We start from the raw sequence: 21643 nt of genomic DNA, 5'->3' as shown, positions 1-21643 counted from the left end.
AAATTTAAATTTTAAAATATAACTTTGAATTCTAAATATTAATTTAAATTTAAAATTTTAATTTAAATTGCAAGTATAAGTCGTTTGTTTATATTTTTACCTCTTTATATATAATTTAATAATAAAAAAATAAAAAATTATAGTTTTAATTTTTTACTTTGTAGCAACCAAATAATCGAACTGAAAAGTCACTTTTATAAAAGTGACTTTTTTTCCACTTCGCCGACTTTCGAGTTACCAAACATGCCCTTAATGAACTTCAGTTTTACTTACAAGCGATTTTTCAAATCTTTTAATGAAGATGAATCAGATAAATTAGATATTTTAGCCTCGTGGAAAACACATGAAAGTAAATATCCCGTGCTTTCTGTCATGGTATGATATCTACTAACTGTGCAGGTTTCAATAGTGGCATCCAAGCCTACTTTTAGTGCAGGTGGAAGAATATTGGATGATTATAGAACCCGGCTTAAAGAGGATGCGGTTAAGATTTTAGTCTGCTTAAAAGATTGGCGAGCTATAGAATTAAGAATACAAGATAAAGCAGGTCATGAGTCTATATCTTCAGATAAAATGGAATTAACTACCTAAAAATATACCAACACTTGTGGCATGCTATAGTGCAATTGCCCCAATCTCCTCACTATTGCTTATTAGTCTTTGCTCCTCATCTTTTTTATTTGGTATCTCTCTTTAGTAGGTACCCTTTTTTAAAGTAAAAAAAATGATGTAACGAAGAACAAAATTATATTGAATTTTTTTCTCTACTGTTTGCTAATTGGTTGTATAAACAATACCATTTTATTTTAAATATATTTTTGATTTTATAAATGTTTGTACTTTTCTCTAATGTAATTATATAATATGATTATTTCAAATTTTACATATTTTTTGTGCTTTTTTTTCGAATATCAATTTCTTTTCAAATAATAAAAAAATATGAAAAAAAATTAATATTAATTTTTTATTAAAAAGTTAAATTTATTGTTTGTGTTATAATTTTTTAAAAAATTTATAAAATTTTTAAAAGAGTTTTAAAAAGGTTAGGTATAATTGTGTAAAGGCCTTTTTGCATAAAAAATCCACTTATTTTGGGCTTTTGCAAAACCGGGTCACCTTTTTCATTTTTGCAGATTCGGTCCGCTTTTTCAGCAAACTGACCAAAATACCCTTATACCTTTTTCTCTTTCCTCTTTCTCTCTCCTCTTTTTTTCTCTCGTTCTTTTTTCTTTTTCTTCCCAGAGAGCGGCGAAGACGGAGCGGAGGTGCCCTTATACCTTTTTCTTTTCTCTTTTTTCTCTCGTTCTTTTTTTTCTCTCTTCCCAGAGAGCGGCGAAGACAGAGCGGCGTCGCCGCCGGCGCCCCCACCTTCCTCGCCTCCGATCCCCCTAAGGCCGGGCTGTGACTTTTTTTTTTTTGCATTTTTCTTTTCTTTTCTTCTCTGACTCTCCTCCACAGTTTCCGACGACGGCGCCTCTCTCGCTCTTCCCTGCCCTTCCCGTCTCTCCTTCTCCCTCCTTCTCTGCTGCCTCCGACGACGATGCATCTTCGCCGACACCGACGCCGACACCGTGGAGATCACTGCGGCGCTGCAGCCTCGGAGTGGGGGGTCTTTAGCGGCGTCGTCACCGACACCGTGGCTATTGACAGAGAGGGTAAAAAAAAAAAAACAGAAAAAAAATAAAGATAAAAAATTATATAAAAAAAAGGATGAAGATGAAATTGTATCGTTAACTACAAAAAAATTACAAGTTGCACTACTTAAGATGTAAACTGCAGCTTTAAAATAAAAATTACACTTTTTAAATGAAAATTACACTCTTTGAAAGATATTTACACTGTTTCTCTTCTTATTGCACTCTTTCAGATATAAACTGCACCCACTAAGATAAAAATTACACTCTTTAAATGAAAGTTGCACTGTTTCTCCTCTTGTTGCACCGTTTCTCCTCTTGTTGCATCATTTCTCCTCTTGTTACACTATTTTTTATCTTAAACTGCACCCATTTAAGAGATATTTATACTGCTTCTCCTCTTGTTGCACTGTTTCTCCTCTTGTTGCACTGTTTCTCCTCTTTAAAGAGGAGAAACAGTGCAACAAGAGGAGAAACAGTGCAACAAGAGGAGAAGCAGTATAAATATCTCTTAAATGGGTGCAGTTTAAGATAAAAAATAGTGTAACAAGAGGAGAAATGATGCAACAAGAGGAGAAACGGTGCAACAAGAGGAGAAACAGTGCAACTTTCATTTAAAGAGTGTAATTTTTATCTTAGTGGGTGCAGTTTATATCTGAAAGAGTGCAATAAGAAGAGAAACAGTGTAAATATCTTTCAAAGAGTGTAATTTTCATTTAAAAAGTGTAATTTTTATTTTAAAGCTGCAGTTTACATCTTAAGTAGTGCAACTTGTAATTTTTTTGTAGTTAACGATACAATTTCATCTTCATCCTTTTTTTTATATAATTTTTTATCTTTATTTTTTTTTTTTTTTTTTTTTTGTCACCCTCTCTGTCAATAGCCACGGTGTCGGTGACGACGCCGCTAAAGACCCCCCACTCCGAGGCTGCAGCGCCGCAGTGATCTCCACGGTGTCGGCGTCGGTGTCGGCGAAGATGCATCGTCGTCGGAGGCAGCAGAGAAGGAGGGAGAAGGAGAGACGGGAAGGGCAGGGAAGAGCGAGAGAGGCGCCGTCGTCGGAAACTGTGGAGGAGAGTCAGAGAAGAAAAGAAAAGAAAAATGCAAAAAAAAAAAAGTCACAGCCCGGCCTTAGGGGGATCGGAGGCGAGGAAGGTGGGGGCGCCGGCGGCGACGCCGCTCTGTCTTCGCCGCTCTCTGGGAAGAGAAAGAAAAAAAAGAACGAGAGAAAAAAGAGAAAAGAAAAAGGTATAAGGGCACCTCCGCTCCGTCTTCGCCGCTCTCTGGGAAGAAAAAGAAAAAAGAACGAGAGAAAAAAAGAGGAGAGAGAAAGAGGAAAGAGAAAAAGGTATAAGGGTATTTTGGTCAGTTTGCTGAAAAAGCGGACCGAATCTGTAAAAGCCAAAAAGATGGCCCGATTTTGCAAAAGCCCAAAATAAGTGGATTTTTTATGCAAATTGGCCTTGTGTAAATTAAAAAAATATAAGTCAAAAAGTTATAATTTAAACTCTTTTTCTTAAAGAAATAATTAAAAGCAAAATATAAAAAAAACTGGAAAAAAAGCTTATTGGCTATTACCGGGTTGGCCCGAAGCCTAGCCCGGCCCGACCCGTCCTAAGCGGGCCAGGGGCCGGGCCGGGCTTTCCCCTCCAAGAAAACGGGTCGGCACGGCATGGTCCGGCCCGCATTTGTAAGCGGGTCGGGCCGGGCTGACCCTTGGCCCGAATCGCCCGGTTTATATGGGCCGTACCAGTTCGGCACAGCCCACATTACACCCCTAGATAAGGGGTTATCTCACCCCTCGTACCCCAACCAAATGGGATTTTGCTTAATTTTTCTTAAATCTTTAAAGCTTAAATTATCAGCAATAATCTTATTATATTATGTACATAAAAACTAAAAATAATATACAAATGATTCTTTGAACAAAGTTCTCATACTTTTTTTTTTTGAAAGAAAGGTAACATGCTACCTGCTTCGTTTATTTCATTTAGAAATAAATTTAGCTGGAAATGTGAATCAACTAGGATTCGAACTTGGGTTTCGGGTACCAACCATCAAGCCCTTTTGCCACTTGCGCTAGGGACGGTCAGTAGTTCTCATACTTTTTTCAATTAATAAAAGAGATGCAAGTGTATGTATGTGATTTTTAATAAAATAAAAAAATAAATCTATTATTTACAACTATTACTGTTAATTATGGAGGCAATGGTATGGATACCCGAGATTTTATCCGAATTCGAATCCAAACAAGAGTGAGTTTAATCGGTGCTAAATAGTAACAGTTTTGATTTGCTATAAATTACTGAAAGTTCAATAGATTCATATTTGGCTATGACTTTTACTTGTACCGTAGTTGAATCTAAATTTGAACCTAACCTTGAAACCAAACCCATATAAAAATATATTATATATAAATATATATTTTTGAATAGTTAATTATATTTGTATATGATTTAATTTTATATTTAGTATATTAAATAGTCTGGTTCAATTCTTTAGTTTCGTGTATGGGTTCTTATTTTTTTATTCGGTTCGGTTTTGGATTTTAATTCTTATGCCCAGTGAAATTTGGGGACAATTTTAAATTTTAATTTATTATTCTGATTAGGTTTCAAAATTTACAGTGCTTTAAAAGTGTTAAAAAGCATATTTAATAAATCGTATAAGGGTAGAATTGGCATTTAATACCCATCTGAGCTTAGAAAGAAATTTATAAAATCTAAAAGGCTAAATTACAGAAAATCTTCTTATCAATACCTATTTTTTCACTTTTCCTCTCTATATTTTAAAAATCTACATTTTATCCCCCCAATTTTTCTTGCATTTAACCTCCCTCTCTATTAGGATTTTATTATTATTCTATCCATTTTTTTATAATTTATACCGAAAATACTATTCAAAATGATAAAAATATATTAAAAATATTATTTTTTTTGTTATAAGACAAGTAAAAGCAATTTGGTTATTTTGTCCTCTCAATTAACGCCGTATTGCTCTGAAAATATTTTTAAAATTTTAAAAGAGCAAAAAATATAAATTTTTAAAAGTTAAAAAGAAAAAGTAAAAAAAGATATTTACTAGAGATTTTTGATGATTTAGCCTATTTAAAATTTTAGAGGATTATTGGTAAAGTTTTAGAGGCATTTGCAAAAATTTGTCAAAACGAGAACCCAGGAAACAATAATAAAAGGTCTCGAACTAGGGATGTCAACGGGTCAGGTTTGGGTCGGATTTTCAAAAATTCGAATCCGAATCTGAAAGCCAAATTAAAATTCGAACCCGGACCTGAACACGGCGGGTTTTAAAAATCCATAATTATATCCGTACCCGACCAAAAATCCGAAATCCGAATCCGAACCCAAACACAACGGGTTTTACAAATCCATACTGTTGGATGAAAATTTAAGGAATATAAATTATTAAATATTTTATATATCATATAAATAAATAAAAATAAATTATGTATATATATAATTTATTTGGGTGCGACTCGGGTTCGAGTTTGAATCGGATAAATACAAAATTCATTTTCGTATTCATATCCGTTGGATTTTTATTTTCTATACCCATAACCATATAATACCCGTTTAGTTCGGATAAATCCATCTCGTTCGGGTTCGGGTTCCGATTCGGATTCGGATAATATTTCGGGTACTGACATCCCTATCTGGAACTCTCCAGAGGAGCGGAACCCTCGCCCGTCCCTCAAAACCCTCGCCCGTCCTCTCTCGCTTTCGCCACTCCTCTCTCGTCACTCCTCTGTCGCACGCCCTCGCCCGTCCTCCAGAGGAGCGGCTACTTCTCGCCACTCCTCTCTCGCTCTCTCTCTCTCTCTCTCTCTCTCTCTCCTGTCGCAATGCACGCCCCAGTACTCGTCCTCAGTAAGCTTCTCTCTCTACCGCCCCTGCATTTGAGGTTTTCTAGGGTTTTTTTGCACTTCGGATCCATGTCTCCATCGTTCTCCATGATCCAGTGATGCGATCACCATCTCGAACGGCTAGGGTTTCATCCATTTTCTGCTTGGGAACGATCTTTGATGATCTCTTGCTCGATCGACAAACTTTTTATTTTTTTATTTTTTTATATTTTGTTGTTTCATCTTTGTGGGTCGCTTGTAGTATTCTAAGAACAATTTCTAACTTTAGGGTTTATTAAGACCGCTGCTTGATAGATCACCAGTAAAGGTTCCTTCTCTTCTTAGTGATCTTGGACGTTGGGTTGTTTATTTGGGAATCTCTAGGGTTTTTTTTTCTTTTTAATTTCTAGGGTTTTAATTGAGAAAAATTTATCTATGAAGTTTGGTTTATGTACAGTTTATCATATTTATATTTGTTTTGTGTGTGTGTTAAGAAATGCTAAGTTGTACACCAAAAAATGGGGTGTAAATCTTACACCCACCCCCATCCAAGGGTTTAGGCACCTTGTTGGGTCTCTAATTTTTTTTTTCTTTTTTAAAAGGATTTGATATAACTAGCGTGAAAATGTTGGCCTTTGGATGAGTAAGGTGTAAATCTTACACCCACTTATTGGGTGTACGCCTGTAGGGGTAGCGTTGCTCTTTTTGGTTTCCGATGCGTTTTGTTTGTCTGATGTTTTCGCTATTTGTGATGAACAGAAGATTCTTTGAAGCGAGAATCCGGTAGTAAGGTGCACCATGCTAACATCCAAGCTGCCAAGGTTAGATTTCGTTTCCTTTTCTTTTTTCCTTAAATCTCGCTAGATATGTTAATTTGTTTGCGTCTGTTTTTGTACATACATAAGAAGCTTGTTAAATTTGAGGTGTTTTGGATTTGGCGGTGCATAGAGGGGCTGTTTGGTATTGAGATTAGTTTGGTTCATGCCCTTTTGTTATATTCCTAGTTTCTGGACCAGATAACTTGCGAAGCTCCTTTTACTAACCTTTTGATGTTCCATGTAATATGTATTGCCCGTGTGGTGTTTTGTGAGATGTGCAGGTTTGATTGCCTGTACCTTTTTCCCCCCTTCTTTTCTATATTTGTTGGGTTTACTAGATAAGATAATCATATTGCTTCTGTTTTCTTTCCATCTAGTATTTGAAGGTATAATATTTTCCATTCGCTATTTTTTTCTCCATTTGTAGCTATATCTCTTTCCCTTTGCGTATCGGAATTGGCTTATTAGTGTATTATTGTATGACTTATGCTGTTTTAAACAAACCTCTTTTGGTTTTGTGGTTAATGACTTACTAATGGATTTTTGAGATGGTATTTACTAAGTATAAATTGGATGCGTAGTTTTCGGATTGATGCTTTTCACTGATTCTGAACTTTGAATTCTGTTACATGGATGAAATGAGATTATAGGGTGCTTTCCGCTAAGAACTTTGGAATTTGGAGCGAACAATATGCAGTGCTCCACAGATATCCATCTTAACTTCAGCAACTACGATCCCAGTTAAAGTTTTTTGGTAAAAATGTGTGCAATTAATCTGAACTTGGGTCATTTGGGAACAACTACCTAATCTTAGAATTTTGATTTTACTACCTAAACTTTCTTTTTATTTGATTTTAGTTTTTTATGAGTTCTGGAAAACTATTGTGTGCGTCCAGTGCATTTGTACATTCATACACACCTTTATTTGTCACTCATTTCATCCAATTGCTTGATCTCTACCATCTTGTAAGTTTTATTTTTTTTTTGAAGTTTAAAATTGAGTGATTGAATTAAGAACACAAGATGCATTTGTAAAAAATAGAAGGTATGATGTACAAATATCTGGATGCACTTACTTTTGAGAAGGCAAATTAAACTATTTGAAAGGTTACGCAATAAAATCCAAATTTTTAAAAGTTGTGTAATCATTCCCAAATGACCCAAAGCTTAGATCAGCTTCATTCAAATTCACCAAGTTTCTTTTTTTTTCTTGGAGGTCTTTTCTGTTTTGTTCCGGCCAGGGGGCATGTGTAGTTTGAAGGATTTGAGGCTTGGAATTGGATTGGATCTATTCCTATAGTTGGTGTTTGGTTTGAGGGATTGGCATTCGGTAGTCCAATTCCAGTTGGGAATTGAATCCCCCCGAAGTGATTCCCTTTGTTTCTGAGAGGGAATGAGAAAATAACTCTTTTTTCACTAATAGTTATTCAAACTCAAATATTGACATATATTTAATTTTAAATAAATTATAATTTTAAATTTGAATTTGAATTATGGATTCAAATTTCAAATTTTAATTTTTAAGTTCAAATTTAAATGCTAATATAAGTTTGATGTTTGAATTTAGCTCTAAATTTAAATTTTGACTGTGAACTTGAATTTGAATTGTAAATTCAAATTTAAGTTCAACTTGTGTATTCGAATTTGGATTCAAATTTTGATTATGAATTTGGATAGCAAACTTAAATTTTTAACTAAAATCTAAATCTTCAAATTTTGATTTGAACATGATTTTACTTCTAATTTCTTTTATGAATCAAACAAATTAGGAGTTTTCATTATTTTCATTTTTCTATTCCGGTATATTCCAGTTTCTATTTCTATTTTGATTCCTATTTTGAGCCAAACGTGCCTTTACATTTTGGTGCTGGTGATGCTAGCTAGTTCTTCTTGGTTTCGCTCTACCATTGAAAAGTTAAGTAGTGACTTCTGTTTTAGCAGACTACATCTATTTGCCTCGCATGTATGATTTATCAAGTTGCTCCCTCTCAATCTAAATACTTTCCATAATCCCATTTAGTTTGTTGTGGTATCAGTCTGAAGTTGAAACTGGGCCAGAGGACTTACCTAAGCTAGGTATCTTTTCAATTAATAATTTGGAGCTAACTGACACCTTTCATAATTCCAATAATCTAATCTATTCCTCTGAATTATGAAGCAAAGCCTGGTGCATTACTCTTGTTCCTTGTTTTCTTCCTTTTTTATTCCTCTTCATCATCTCTTTTTTCTCTCTTTCTTAGAACTTTGTGGGTCGATTTTCTCTCTCTGGGGAATGATTTTTCTGAAAGGACTTTGAAGTTATGCTTAAGTTGCTGCCATAGACAGATAATTTGGGAGTTTGATAGCTTTGTCATTGTAAATTTTTGGCACATGCATTTAAAATAACCTGTACATTTGATCATTTCAAACTTTCTTTTGTGCAATCAATCATTGGTATCAAAATGTTGTGGATTTGTCCTGTTATAAGTATGATTGAAGAAGGTAACCATAAGACACTTCTCCTAAATGAAATTGTGTTTTTGAATTAGCTTTGTTTATTGTACAACTTGCTGTACAGGCTGTTGCAGACATCATTCGTACTACCTTGGGTCCTCGATCTATGTTGAAGATGTTGCTTGATGCTGGGGGAGGTGAATATTAGATCTCCTTATCTATTCTTTTGTGAAATTATGGCAAGTTTTTTGTTCTATATAAATATAATAATGCTATTAGGCTTTAGGTTTTATCTCCTTATTGTTTGTTACTGCGCAACTCTGTTCATGGCTTGTTAGTATTACTTTCTCTATTTTCTTAAAAACTTTTTTTTTTAATTGCATTACCATAAGCATCAAGCAAACTTCCTAATTAATTTGATCCAACTTCATTAGAATTTTCCACCATTCCACAGTAGATGTTGCCCTGCCTTTGTTTTGGCAATTTTATGTAATACTTTGTCTCTGTAAGGGATCATTTATGGATGTGTTGGTTACCCAAGTACAGTGATCTTGGGGGCAAACGATTTGGCACTTCCAAACAAAAAGAGATTAAGATAAAAGTTTGATATTGTTTTTATCTATTACATAACAGAAAATTCCCACTTATGTGGATTTCTGTACTTAGTCCCTTTAAGATATACATACATACATACATACATACATGTACATACATACATACATATATTTGTGTATATAAATATGTATATATATACATACATACATATATTTGTGTATATACATGTATACATATACACATACATATATATGTATGTATATACATACATGTATACATATACACATACATATAAATGTATGTATATACATACATGTATAGATATGTACATACATACATACATGTATAGATATGTACATACATACATACATGTATAGACATGTACATACATACATACATGTATATACATGTACATACATACATACATGTATATACATGTACATACATACATGTATGCATATATATATACATACATATATATATATACATACATNTATATACATACATGTATACATATACACATACATATAAATGTATGTATATACATACATGTATAGATATGTACATACATACATACATGTATAGATATATACATACATACATACATATGTGCATATATATATACATACATATATATATATACATACATATATATATATATATATATATATATATATATATATATACATACATATATATATATAGAGTCTGGCTGGGATACTATTGATAGTACCAAGGATTTGGTGCTATCGAGTTTTCCACCGTTAGATTTAACCCTCTGATTATTTTTACCCGTTAGATTATACTATTCAACCAACCACTCACTCAACCCTAGGGGGCCCACATCATCCTAACCACCCATTTCTCAATCTAAGGGCTAAAAAATCAATAGCACCAATATCTTGGTGCTATTGATAGTATTCTAGCCTAGTTTTATATCTATATATATACATAAATATACATACATATATATATATATATATATACATATATATATATATATATATATATACATATATATATATATACATATACATATATATATATACATATATATATATATGTTCTTAACCAATAGAATCACAAATCGGAAGGAGTGGGTCTATTGAAGACGACGTGTCTCCATATGATGATGAATTGGTTCCAACACCTTCGCCGCCAAAGGTAATTTTATTTTTCCGGTTAAATCCATATGCCTTCTTTTAGTCTTAAATTAAGCATTTGATTCTCAACTAAAGAAGGAGGTAAGATATGGATAATAATGTGTAATGTTTCGTTAGAAATCTGTAGCCACAAAAATTTTGCAAATCGGAGCTATAACGAAAATGTTATGGCCCATTTACATTTTGGTCCCTGTATTTACGAAACAGTCCCTGCAGCATCATTTCAGTCCCTGCAGTTTCATTTCAGTCCCTGCAGCTTCATTCTCCTTTGATTTTTTGATGCAAATCTATATTCTCGGTCTTTCTTTTTGGTCTAAAATTGCTCTCAAGGGATTCATGGCTATAACAATGCATAAGTTAGGATTACAATGGAAATGTTATAACCCGTTTTACATAATACTCCTTATTTTTTGTTTTACAAAACAGTCCCTGTAGCATGTATCTTCAATTTTGCTTCGAATATCAGCATATAGTTCTTTTTGTCACAGGATCCGCTCACAGATATTGCAGATATTGGAGTGTCATCTTTCAGGGAAGCTTGCCCGACTCATTATGAGGTATATATGTATTTCTCAAAATTGTCCCAAGTTTTATTTCATATCGCTCTCGTAGTCATGCATTAGGTGTATTTACTATTTCTTTTACACCGCAACTCCATTGTTTAGGATGAGGGTGCTAAAGAAGATGACAGTATAGTAGAGAAGAGCAAAGATGAAGCTATAATAGAATCGCCTTCACTTGGTAAAAGAGAACGAGTCGTTGATATTTCGACTATAGAGGCGCATAAGAGAGATCGTTTGAAGACCGATTTAAAATCAACTAGTAAGGCCTCTTTTTTTTTTCTTTTTTTTTTTTTTTTGTCAAAGTTTCTTTTAATACATAAAAGACAGTATGCCCTATGAAGGCATCCCTTATGTATATTTTTATTGTCTCTTTTTGTGCGCAGGTTTTTCGGTAGAGTCAAAATCAAATAATGATCCGGGAGATGCTTTATCGCCTTACGGCGACGAAGTGGACTACGAGCCTACACCTTCACCACCTGAAGCTCTTGAAAATGATGATATGGTAAGATTCAAACATTTCTTCTTCTCATTTTCTTTCTCATTTTTATTCTTTTCTCTCTTTTTTTTTTAGGATGTGCCACTTGACGAGAATGTCGGTATTCATTTGGATAGTGGCACAGGAGATTCCCAAAGCGAGATACCTATTGTAGCCAAATCATTTTTGATTGATCACATAATGGATATTATGAAGACATTCAATCGTCGCAAATTTAGATCAGCTCGAGAAGAAGTATCAAAATATTGCCAATGCTCATCTTCACTTGGGATCGATACGTCCGAATTGGAAAGGCGAGTAAAACACATATTTGACCATGCAGAGGCCATCGAAGAACTAGAATCAAGTCCGAATTTTATTCCAGCTGTTCGACTCGTGAATGCTGATGAGAATCTGGCACTAAGAAAAAGGAAACTTGCTTCCTACATCAGTACAAAAAGTTCTCTCCTTCAAGCTACTGAAAGTGTCTCTTTAGAGCTTCAACAAACTAGAGAGAAAATAAGAGAACTAGAGGAGAGTATATTGCAATTGAAAAGTACAGAAGCGGAATTGACACTTAGACTCGAAGTGGCTGATGACTCCTTAAAGAAACTAACACCGACTGAAGAAGAACTGCAAAAGGATGTTGTTGATGCAGAAAAAGAGTATGCTGCAGCCATTGAAGGTTGTAATGATTCTAAAGAATCCACTGGTCTTCGAGGATTAATAGAGCTGTTTGAGGAGCGTCGTCAAATATTTGAAATTTGACTTCTTCTTTTCTTCTCTTTGTTAATTTTTGTTTGTCACGAATGTTATTTTCGTTTGTCACTAATAAGAAACAATATTTTGTAGTCTCAATAGTTGAATGCTTTGGATTATGCTTGAGTATTTGATCTCCTCATTTCATTTTTTTTTTTTATATTGTGTTGCATCTTGCGAGAATGGCTTTGTTTATTTTGCCTCGATCACCACGCATAGCCAACTCTGAATTGGGTTAGCATTCTATCATCTAAATAAATTCTAGATGGATACTCTATCCCGACTTTTATCTATAGGTCTCGAAGAATTTTCTCAAAACAAAGATCCCTAATTTGCCACAGTTAATATTTCATATGCTAGTGGCTCAAATCCATATTTAGAGACATGGTTAATCTAAATTAAATTTTCAATGCTTAATTTAAAAATATAGCGATCATATTAGAATGCTCAGCTTAACGACATGGCGGTCAAATTATATTTGAATGCTCAGTTTAACGACATGGCGGTCAAATTACATTTAAATGCTCAGTTTAACGACATGGCGGTCAAATTACAATCAAATGCTCAGTTTAACAACATAGCGGTCAAATTACATTTGAATGCTCAGTTTAACGACATGGCGGTCAAATTATATTAAATGCTCAGTTTAACGACATGGCGGTCATATTACATTTGAATGCTCAGTTTAACGACATGGCGGTCATATTAAATCAAATGCTCAGTTTAACGACATAGCGGTCATATTATATTTGAATGCTCAGTTTAACGACATGGCGGTCAAATTATATTAAANATATATATATATATATATATATATATATATATACATATATATATATATATACATACATATATATATATATAATTAGGCTACTAGACTATCTATAGTACCGGAGTTCTTGTACTATAGTCTTGTTTTCGATCTTAGGATGTTCAAATTAACGATCCACACTGTTAAATATGATTTAGGTATATGACGTTCTTAGGAATAAAATTTTAATTTTTTTCGACATCGTTTACTAAGTAAATCATGTCAAAATGAACTGTTGAAATTGAACAATCTTTAAAATTTGAGGATAGAACTTTTAAATTCAAGATCAAGGATGTTGATCTTGATCTAGATAGTTTAAAGTATTTTCTATCAAAATTTGAATAAATTTAGATTCTTCTACACCGTTAAACTACAAACTCGCCATACTAGCCATTGAAAATTGACAATTTGAAATGATTTGATCATAAAGTAAACTATGTCGAAAAAATATAAAATTTTAGTCCTAAAAACTTCAAATGCCTTAGATTAGTTTTAACTGTATGGATTGTTGATTTGAACATTCTTAGGTTGAAAACGAGACTATAGTATCGGAGCCCGGGTACTATAGCATTGAAAATTGACAATTTTGAAATGATTTGATCATAAAGTAAACTATGTCGAAAAAATATGAAATTTTATTCCTAAAAACTTCAAATACCCTATATTAGTTTTTAACTATGGATCATTGATTTGAACATTCTAAGGTTGAAAACGAAACTATAGTACCGGAGCCCCGGTACTATTGATAGTATAGGAGCCTAGCTCTCTCTCTCTCTCTCTCTCTCTCTCTCTCTCTCAATATATATATGTGTATATATATATATATATAGTCGGATCCTATCGATAGCACCAAGGGCTTGGTGCTATCAAGTTTTCCACTGTTAGATTTAACCCTTTGATTATTTTTACCAGTTAGATTATACTAAATCAACCATCCACTCAACCCTAGGGGGCGCACATCATCCTAACCGCACGTTTCTCAATCCAACGGCTAAAAAATTAATAGCACCAATAGCTTGGTGCTATTGATAATATTCCAACCTAGTTCTATATATATACATACATACTATATATATACATACATATATGTATATATATAGTATGTATGATTTGATAAGGGCAACTTCCTGCCTAAACCTTTTCCGTTGTTTTGGCATTCAGACTTGTTAGTGGTGTTGTCTTAGGTTGAACGTGCTAGATTCTGTTGTATGACCAGCAATGTTTCAAAGCTTAGCACAAGCTTTTCTCTATATCTTTGAATTTCTTGACTATTCAAACAGAAAAGATAAGTCAATATGCTATTATCTTTTTGTTATACATCATTAGCCTTTCTTACCTTGCCGGCCTGCCTATCATTTTGCTGTTTTACAGGAATCGTGGTTACTAATGATGGAAATGCCATTCTACGTGAGTTAGATCTTGCCCATCCTGCTGCAAAGGTATGCAATTTTTGGTGGATTTACTGTAGTTAACTCTCTTTTCATGGATTATTTTTGCCTCCTCGCTCTAAGAATTGGCAGTATATTGCAGTGGTACAATTGACTTGAATTATTGTGCTTGCCTTAATACCTTGCTTTTGTATGTAAACTTTGCAGTCCATGATTGAGCTAAGCCGAACACAAGATGAAGAGGTTGGAGATGGCACAACATCTGTTATCGTTCTTGGTATGTGCATATACTTCTGTTCTACTTTTAGTCACAGGGATCTTCTATGTCATGCGTAGGTTGTCAAATATAAATAAAGATTAGTGAATACATAATTGTGTCATACATTTGGTCTGTCCTTTTTATAACTTGTCACTTTGTTAAGTGCAGTACAATGATTTTTTTTTTCATTTGGATTATCTGATATCATTAGGCCTTAGTACTATACAAAGTTATATTGATGCCTTAGTACTATACAAAGTTATATTGATTACCTTGCGGTGGTTTTACTTTGTTATTTAAGTTACGCTTTTCTATGCTTCAGATGCTTTCTTTATTAGTTAATCTCCATCCTGTGTGGTTGTTCAATAAATTTTTAATGGTGTTAACCTGAGTTTGGGAATTGACCTTGTAGCTGGCGAGATGCTTCATGTAGCAGAAACATTTATTGACAAGAATTATCATCCTACGGTTATCTGTCGAGGTATTTCTGATCCATGGACTGGAAGGTTCTTTTTCTCTGCTTTTTCTGTCAGTAATACCTTTTCATCTAATATGTTACCATTTACTGTGCCTTCTCAGCATACAACAAAGCTCTTGAGGATGCCATTGCTGTTCTTGACAAAATTGCGATGCCTGTCGATGTGAATGATCGTAAGTTCTAGATCAAGATATTTTTAAGTCTCAAATATTTTCAACTTTCTTTCTTACATTGCAACAGTTTATTCTGTCTCCTTTTCCTTTTCTTTTTTATATGTCTGTCCTTTTTTCTTTTTCTTATCTTTAGATGTGTTGAAAGAACTTTATATTAACTTCTTAGTTTTTCTTAGTTTTTATTTTTGTTTGACAATTTTCTCAATTTACTTTGAACTTATTATGTAGGTTCCACGCTGCTAAGTCTAGTCAAAAGTTGTATTGGTACAAAATTTACTGGACAATTTGGTGACCTAATTGCTGTGAGTATTATTGGTTCTATCAGCTTTAGTATTTTCATTTCTTCTCGTAGTATTGATGGTAGAAGTTTGCTTTAAAGAAAGATGATCACACTCTTTTCTCTTTGGTAATACATTTCTGATATTGTCTATTTGCAAAATAAGAAGATGGCATCTTCTATTTGACGTTTTCTTTAATTGCCTATACTATTGGGGCTTTCTCCTTCTTGTAAATTGCCCTCCTATATAGGTTATTTGTGGAAATGGTCTGAATGTAATTTATTGCAATTTGTCCCTCTCCTTCCACTTAACTGCACATCCAGTCGCAGTGCGCTTTAGTGCCATTCCCAGTCCTGGTGTCTTTTATGTATATAATGTCTAGTGAATGTTTTTGTCATTTATGTCTTCCGGTGGTTCACTTCCAGAATAAAATTTCATTCTATTTTCCTATATAGCAACATTGTTATGATGAAAATCTCTCATGCTACTCAAATAAGATATGATAGGATATGAAGATTTACTACTTGAGTTGATTCGTTCAACTTATATGTGAAAAGTTTCTTCCCTGTTTCTCATTTTTCAGATAATGCAAGCTCTCTTTTTTAAACAATGTATGGATTACATATCTTTTCTTCTGATGTTGCGTCTAACAGTTTCTTTCCATACCATTTCTAGGACCTTGCTATTGATGCCACCACAACAGTCGGTGTTGACCTCGGCCAAGGTATGCGGGAAGTGGACATTAAGAAGTACATTAAAGTCGAGAAGGTTCCTGGTGGGCAGTTGGAGGACTCGAAGGTTCTTAAAGGAGTCATGATTAATAAAGATGTTGTTGCCCCCGGAAAAATGAGAAGAAAGATAGTGAATCCACGCATAATTTTGCTCGATTGTCCCCTCGAGTATAAGAAAGGTGAAAATCAAACTAATGCTGAGTTGGTGAGGGAGGAAGATTGGTAAGAACTTCAAATTTTATTCAGTTCATCAATTTCACTTGAAAATCTCTTGCTCTGATTTCTTTATTTGTATTGAAACTTTTAGGAGGATTCCTTGCTAAAGTACTTTCTCAAGAATGACTGCTTGCTTATTTAGTAGCTTTTTTGCCCCTATTTTTTATTATTTTGTCAGATGTTTGGCTTTTAGGTTGCTTTGAACAGGGACTTCCTTTAAATGTTATTCTTGGTTCTTTATAGTTGTGCATTGACCTGGCGTATTTCTTTGAAATCTTTAGTCACTTTATAAAAGAATAGAAGAGTAGAAACATAGCGGTCATCTCTTCAATATTAGGTTAGTGTAAATGGAGAACACTACTGCTTTCACAGCAGTATAGTATTAATGCTTTTTTGCTTGCTGCACTTCATCAGATAGTCATTGTGACTTGCGCTGCGAACAATCAAATCATATGTTGATTCATTGAATTTTATCTTTGAATTAAGTAATTACGCAAGTTTGAAGCAATGTTACCAGGTAGCTAGCTAGCAGCATTCATGTTGCATTGCCACCTTAGGAGCTTTTCTGTATTTTCATGATGTTTATATTGCTAATGATAATAAGTTTTTGCTCTTTTTGTACGAGTTATTTATCTATAGCCATCAAGCAGATACATACCCCTTTTACGATTTTACATGCATTGCCATTGCTTGTCATGATGTTTTTAGGTCCTTTATCCATATGCAAGAGCAAGCTTCTTCAATCATGCTGCCATCTTAAATTTAATTGATTGTTGATTAAACTAATCCATAAGCATCAGCCAAAATTAGCTATTTGAAAGAATTCAAATTGCATAGGCTAATGGAGTTATGGGAGATATTATACAAAATTTCTTATGAAGGCAATATTGGGCCTCAAAGTTTCATCACCTTTGTTGCACAGACATGGATATGGGATGCAGATATGAGACATTCTACATATCTTAGGAAATGAGAAAAAAGGGGATATAGTTGTAGAAATTTATTCTGAAAATAATTCTTTTATATGTAGTAAATATATGAAATATAATTTGGATGAAGAAACAAACTCACTAAATTGTGAAAAGGTATAAAAGTTAGAGGAGCTTCATTAATCAACGAAGAAAGATTATCAGATAATTGTGTTTTATCTACCATGAATTGATAATGCAAGTGTTATCCAAAATGATGAGCCTGATAACTTCTATAATAAAATTTTGGATCCTGGCACCTGCCTGTATCACTCATGTATCCTTCAAATATCCCTTGGAGTATCTGAGTAGTTTTCTAAATTTGGGAAATGTAGGATCTGTGCGGTATCTAACACAGATCTGGCTTGTATTAGTCATGTTTATCCATGCATCATGGTTCATTCCTAATCCTATTAGATACCTATTAGGTCATCTGACATGGAGACCTTGTTAATTGTGCTCATGCTAATGAGCAGTTTCTCTGCATCTCTTCCATTTATGGAATCAAACTAGAGTACTTTTCTTATGTTTGTTTTTTTTTGTGTAATAATGACATAAATAAATGAACCCTGGGAAGATGTGTGGTGGTAGTTTGATTGATGCCTGTGCAAGTAATTAACTTAATCAAATAGTTGTGTCTGTTCTCAGTTCCTCGTCAACAATTTTTCTTGTATATCTAAAGTACTCTAGTATAATTAAATGATATTATTTCTTGCTTCTGCAAGTAGAGTTAAATATGAAGTGAATTTATTTTAGTAGAACTACATCTCATCTGATTTGGAAGTAGAGGACAGCTTGGTAGAGTCAGTCTTCTCAAGTTTTGAGAGCCCAGCTAAACATTATGATATCCATGAATAATATAATGGTTGAGACATGCTTTTAGAATGGGTTCTTTAAGTTTACTAAATGATGTCTTACATGTTATCTTCTTTCTTACCATGGACAGCACTGCTTTAACATCTAACAAAAGCTGTTCTGAATTATCAAACAATGATACATAACAAATCAAAGTTAAATCTCATCAAGTTGCTTGAACCTTTTTTTTTACCCTTTCTGTTCTTAATTTTTAATTTGACATTCATAATGGAAACAAAAGCACCATTAATTTGCCATCAAATGTCGCAATAATAGAATGTAGGAGCATTTTAACAAATGTAGATTTTTTTTACTTTACCAATCAATTCGTGTTCATTAATATATAACTTAACAGCTATTCCTTGTTGCAGGGAGGTACTGCTAAAGATGGAGGAGGAATACATACAGAATCTATGCATGCAGATACTAAAATTCAAGCCCGACTTGGTGATAACCGAGAAAGGGCTCAGTGAACTCGCATGCCATTATCTAAGCAAAGCTGGAGTAAGTGCTATCCGGAGATTGAGGAAGACGGACAATAACAGGATTGCGAAGGCCTGTGGAGCTGTTATTGTAAACAGGCCAGAGGAACTTCAAGAATCAGATGTTGGGACAGGAGCCGGCCTCTTTGAGGTCAAGAAGATTGGTGATGAGTTCTTTTCTTTTATAGTGGACTGCAAGGACCCGAAAGCATGCACTGTTCTTTTGAGAGGAGCGAGCAAGGATCTCTTGAATGAAGTGGAGAGAAACTTGCAGGTAGATTATTTACTGCATCATAATCAATTGCTAATTAGTCCCTAACACTTGACTCTTGATTTCAGTTACGCTATCAAAGTTTCAGTTTTTTATTAGGTTAGCCTTAAGTTCTTATTTTATTCTACTGCCTGAAAAAAGATGCCACATTAGCATTATCCTTACAGTTTTCTCGCTTGGTAGTTTGGCTGGTTCTAGTAGAAAGTTCTAGCAGTAATTCTGATACGACTAATTTTCAGGGACTATAATGTTAAAATGTCGAGGAGAATTTTATTTATTTATTTATTTTTAGATGGTAGGCAAATGTCAGGACTAAATTTTTAAAACCTAATAGTATGAGAATGTAATTGTAATAAGGGTCAAATTTCTGGGACTAGATTAGTAATCACCCCTAGTATGTTCCTGTGAAACAAAATTTGCTGACGCTAACTTCTCGTTCACAGGATGCAATGTCTGTGGCACGAAACATACTGAAAAACCCAAAGCTCCTCCCTGGAGGGGGTGCTACTGAGTTGACAGTATCCGCAGCATTGAAACAAAAGAGTTCTTCCGTTGAAGGCGTCGAAAAGGTATTTAACCCTTTATTAGTAAATATTTTTCTTATGCATCTTAATGGTGGAATACGCCAAATAATTTTTGGCTAATAATACTCCTATGAGTTGTAATATGATGTGCCTTTTGTGTTTTTGATAATTCTGCAGTGGCCTTATGAAGCTGCTGCTCTAGCTTTTGAGGCCATTCCACGAACATTGGCTCAGAATTGCGGCTTGAATGTCATCAGGACAATGACCCAACTCCAAGGAAAGGCAAGTGAATAGTTTTTTCCTCTGACAATTTGCCTTTTCTTTTATTGCTATTGAAAAATGTGATTGGTGATTCCCAGTTTAGTTCGAATACATTGATGGAACTTACACACAACAGGGCAGTCATAACATCGTAATTTTGGAATTTGTAATGTTCCAACTGTTATTATTAGTGCAAATCAGACCCTTTTCATAGTTTTTTTTCATAGTTTTTGTTGAGTTTCTAGATTTTATTCGGATGTTTTAGCCTGCACACTTCTATAAGAATTTAACTTGTTTGGCCAATCCTCAGCATGCTAATGGTGAAAATGCATGGGTTGGCATTGATGGGAGCAGCGGTGAGATTGTTGATATGAAAGAGCGCAAGGTTCTCTCTCTCTCTCTCTCTCTCTCTCTCTCTCTCGCACATGTTCATGTGCATGCTTGCTTTTCCTCCCTCCATCTAAATCAATCTTTTTTTTTTTGTAATCTTTTGCAGATCTGGGACTCATATAATGTGAAGGCACAAACATTTAAGACGGCCATCGAGGCTGCATGCATGCTTCTGAGGATTGATGATATTGTCAGCGGCATAAAGAAAAAGCAGGCTCCTGGGGCCGGCCCAACCCCCAACAAACCAACGATAGAAGAAGAGGGAGATGCCGACAACGAACAGATACTACCTGAGTAAATTATATGTGCATGAATATCTGGCGATCTCGCATATGAGACGGCTTTTAAATTATTGTCTCACCGATCAAGAGTACTTATTTGCCATTTTGGGATTTTGCGTGCATCAAGTACGGCACATTTCTAGAGAAAGTTTTGATTCGAAGGCCGATTAACCCTTCGTGTAATGGATTTGCCTTTTGTTTTCGGTGACTTTTCTGAATTATGTTTGAATTAGTGTGCTATGTGTATCACATCAATTTCCAGTTTAATCACTGTGATTGTATTTCTAGGTACGGATCAGGATGGTGGTATATCAATATTTGATGCTTATTTCTTCCTTTATGTTTTTTGATAGCTGATTGTTGCTTGTAACTCTGCGCTTCTGGTCTTCTAGTTTCACCTCGCAAATTGTAATTGTTCTGAGGTCATTATCTAGTTAATTAGATGAAACATGAGCAAAAGATTGAAGGTTAGGGCTTATTATACCCTTAAACATTGCTCAGTTCTTTTGCTAATATGTTTTGTAGTAGGTAGGTTAATTCTTGCTAATCATTCATTTATCTGTATGATTAGACTGTTGCTTATATTTAATTCTGATAATCAAAGTTAGGTCCCCAATCTAATCTTGATGTTGATCTCTTACCTGAAGGTTGGCTTGATCTCTTGCTGTTGGATCTCGTCGGATTCGATATGAATATCTCTGCATGACATTATCACAGTTAAGACAAATGGTCGGGAATTAAGTCTTACAAATCTGCTCATCGCGAAAGTACTGGGGGGGTGGGGGCACTCCGTTGAAGCTCACACCTTTCTTTCGCTCATCATGTTTCATCTCCAAGTTCGACTAACGTAGCTACAGGGTCCGCTGGATATTCGACAGACTTTACCTTTAGGGTTCCTAAACGTGAAGTTTGGTTTTAGTTTCACTAGTGACGAATTTGACTTATCGCTGTTTCCTAGATGTTTTACGATGATCGTGTGAGCTGAGATTTTATCCCTTGCCTCTCTCTCTCGTGTTGA

General features: G+C 34.4%; 1 protein-coding gene across 2 annotated transcripts; it reads left to right on the top strand.

Moving 5' to 3' along the window:
- LOC109728101 (T-complex protein 1 subunit gamma) lies at positions 5358-20965 on the top strand. 2 transcript variants are annotated; one of them, XM_020258404.1, is made up of 14 exons: positions 5358-5518; positions 6256-6314; positions 8869-8941; positions 14442-14509; positions 14666-14735; positions 15130-15198; positions 15297-15368; positions 15597-15670; positions 16322-16599; positions 18788-19172; positions 19613-19738; positions 19871-19975; positions 20265-20339; positions 20451-20965. In XM_020258404.1, the coding sequence occupies exons 1-14, from the start codon at positions 5494-5496 to the stop codon at positions 20640-20642; spliced, it is 1671 nt and encodes a 556-aa protein (XP_020113993.1). In that variant the 5' UTR covers positions 5358-5493; the 3' UTR covers positions 20643-20965. The 2 variants fall into 2 exon arrangements, with proteins under 2 accessions (XP_020113993.1, XP_020113992.1); XM_020258403.1 differs by having other exon boundaries at positions 6253-6314.

Source organism: Ananas comosus, linkage group 23, assembly GCF_001540865.1.
Source record: "Ananas comosus cultivar F153 linkage group 23, ASM154086v1, whole genome shotgun sequence".
Classification (NCBI taxonomy): domain Eukaryota; kingdom Viridiplantae; phylum Streptophyta; class Magnoliopsida; order Poales; family Bromeliaceae; genus Ananas; species Ananas comosus.
This window is presented reverse-complemented; position numbering and strand designations above follow the sequence as displayed.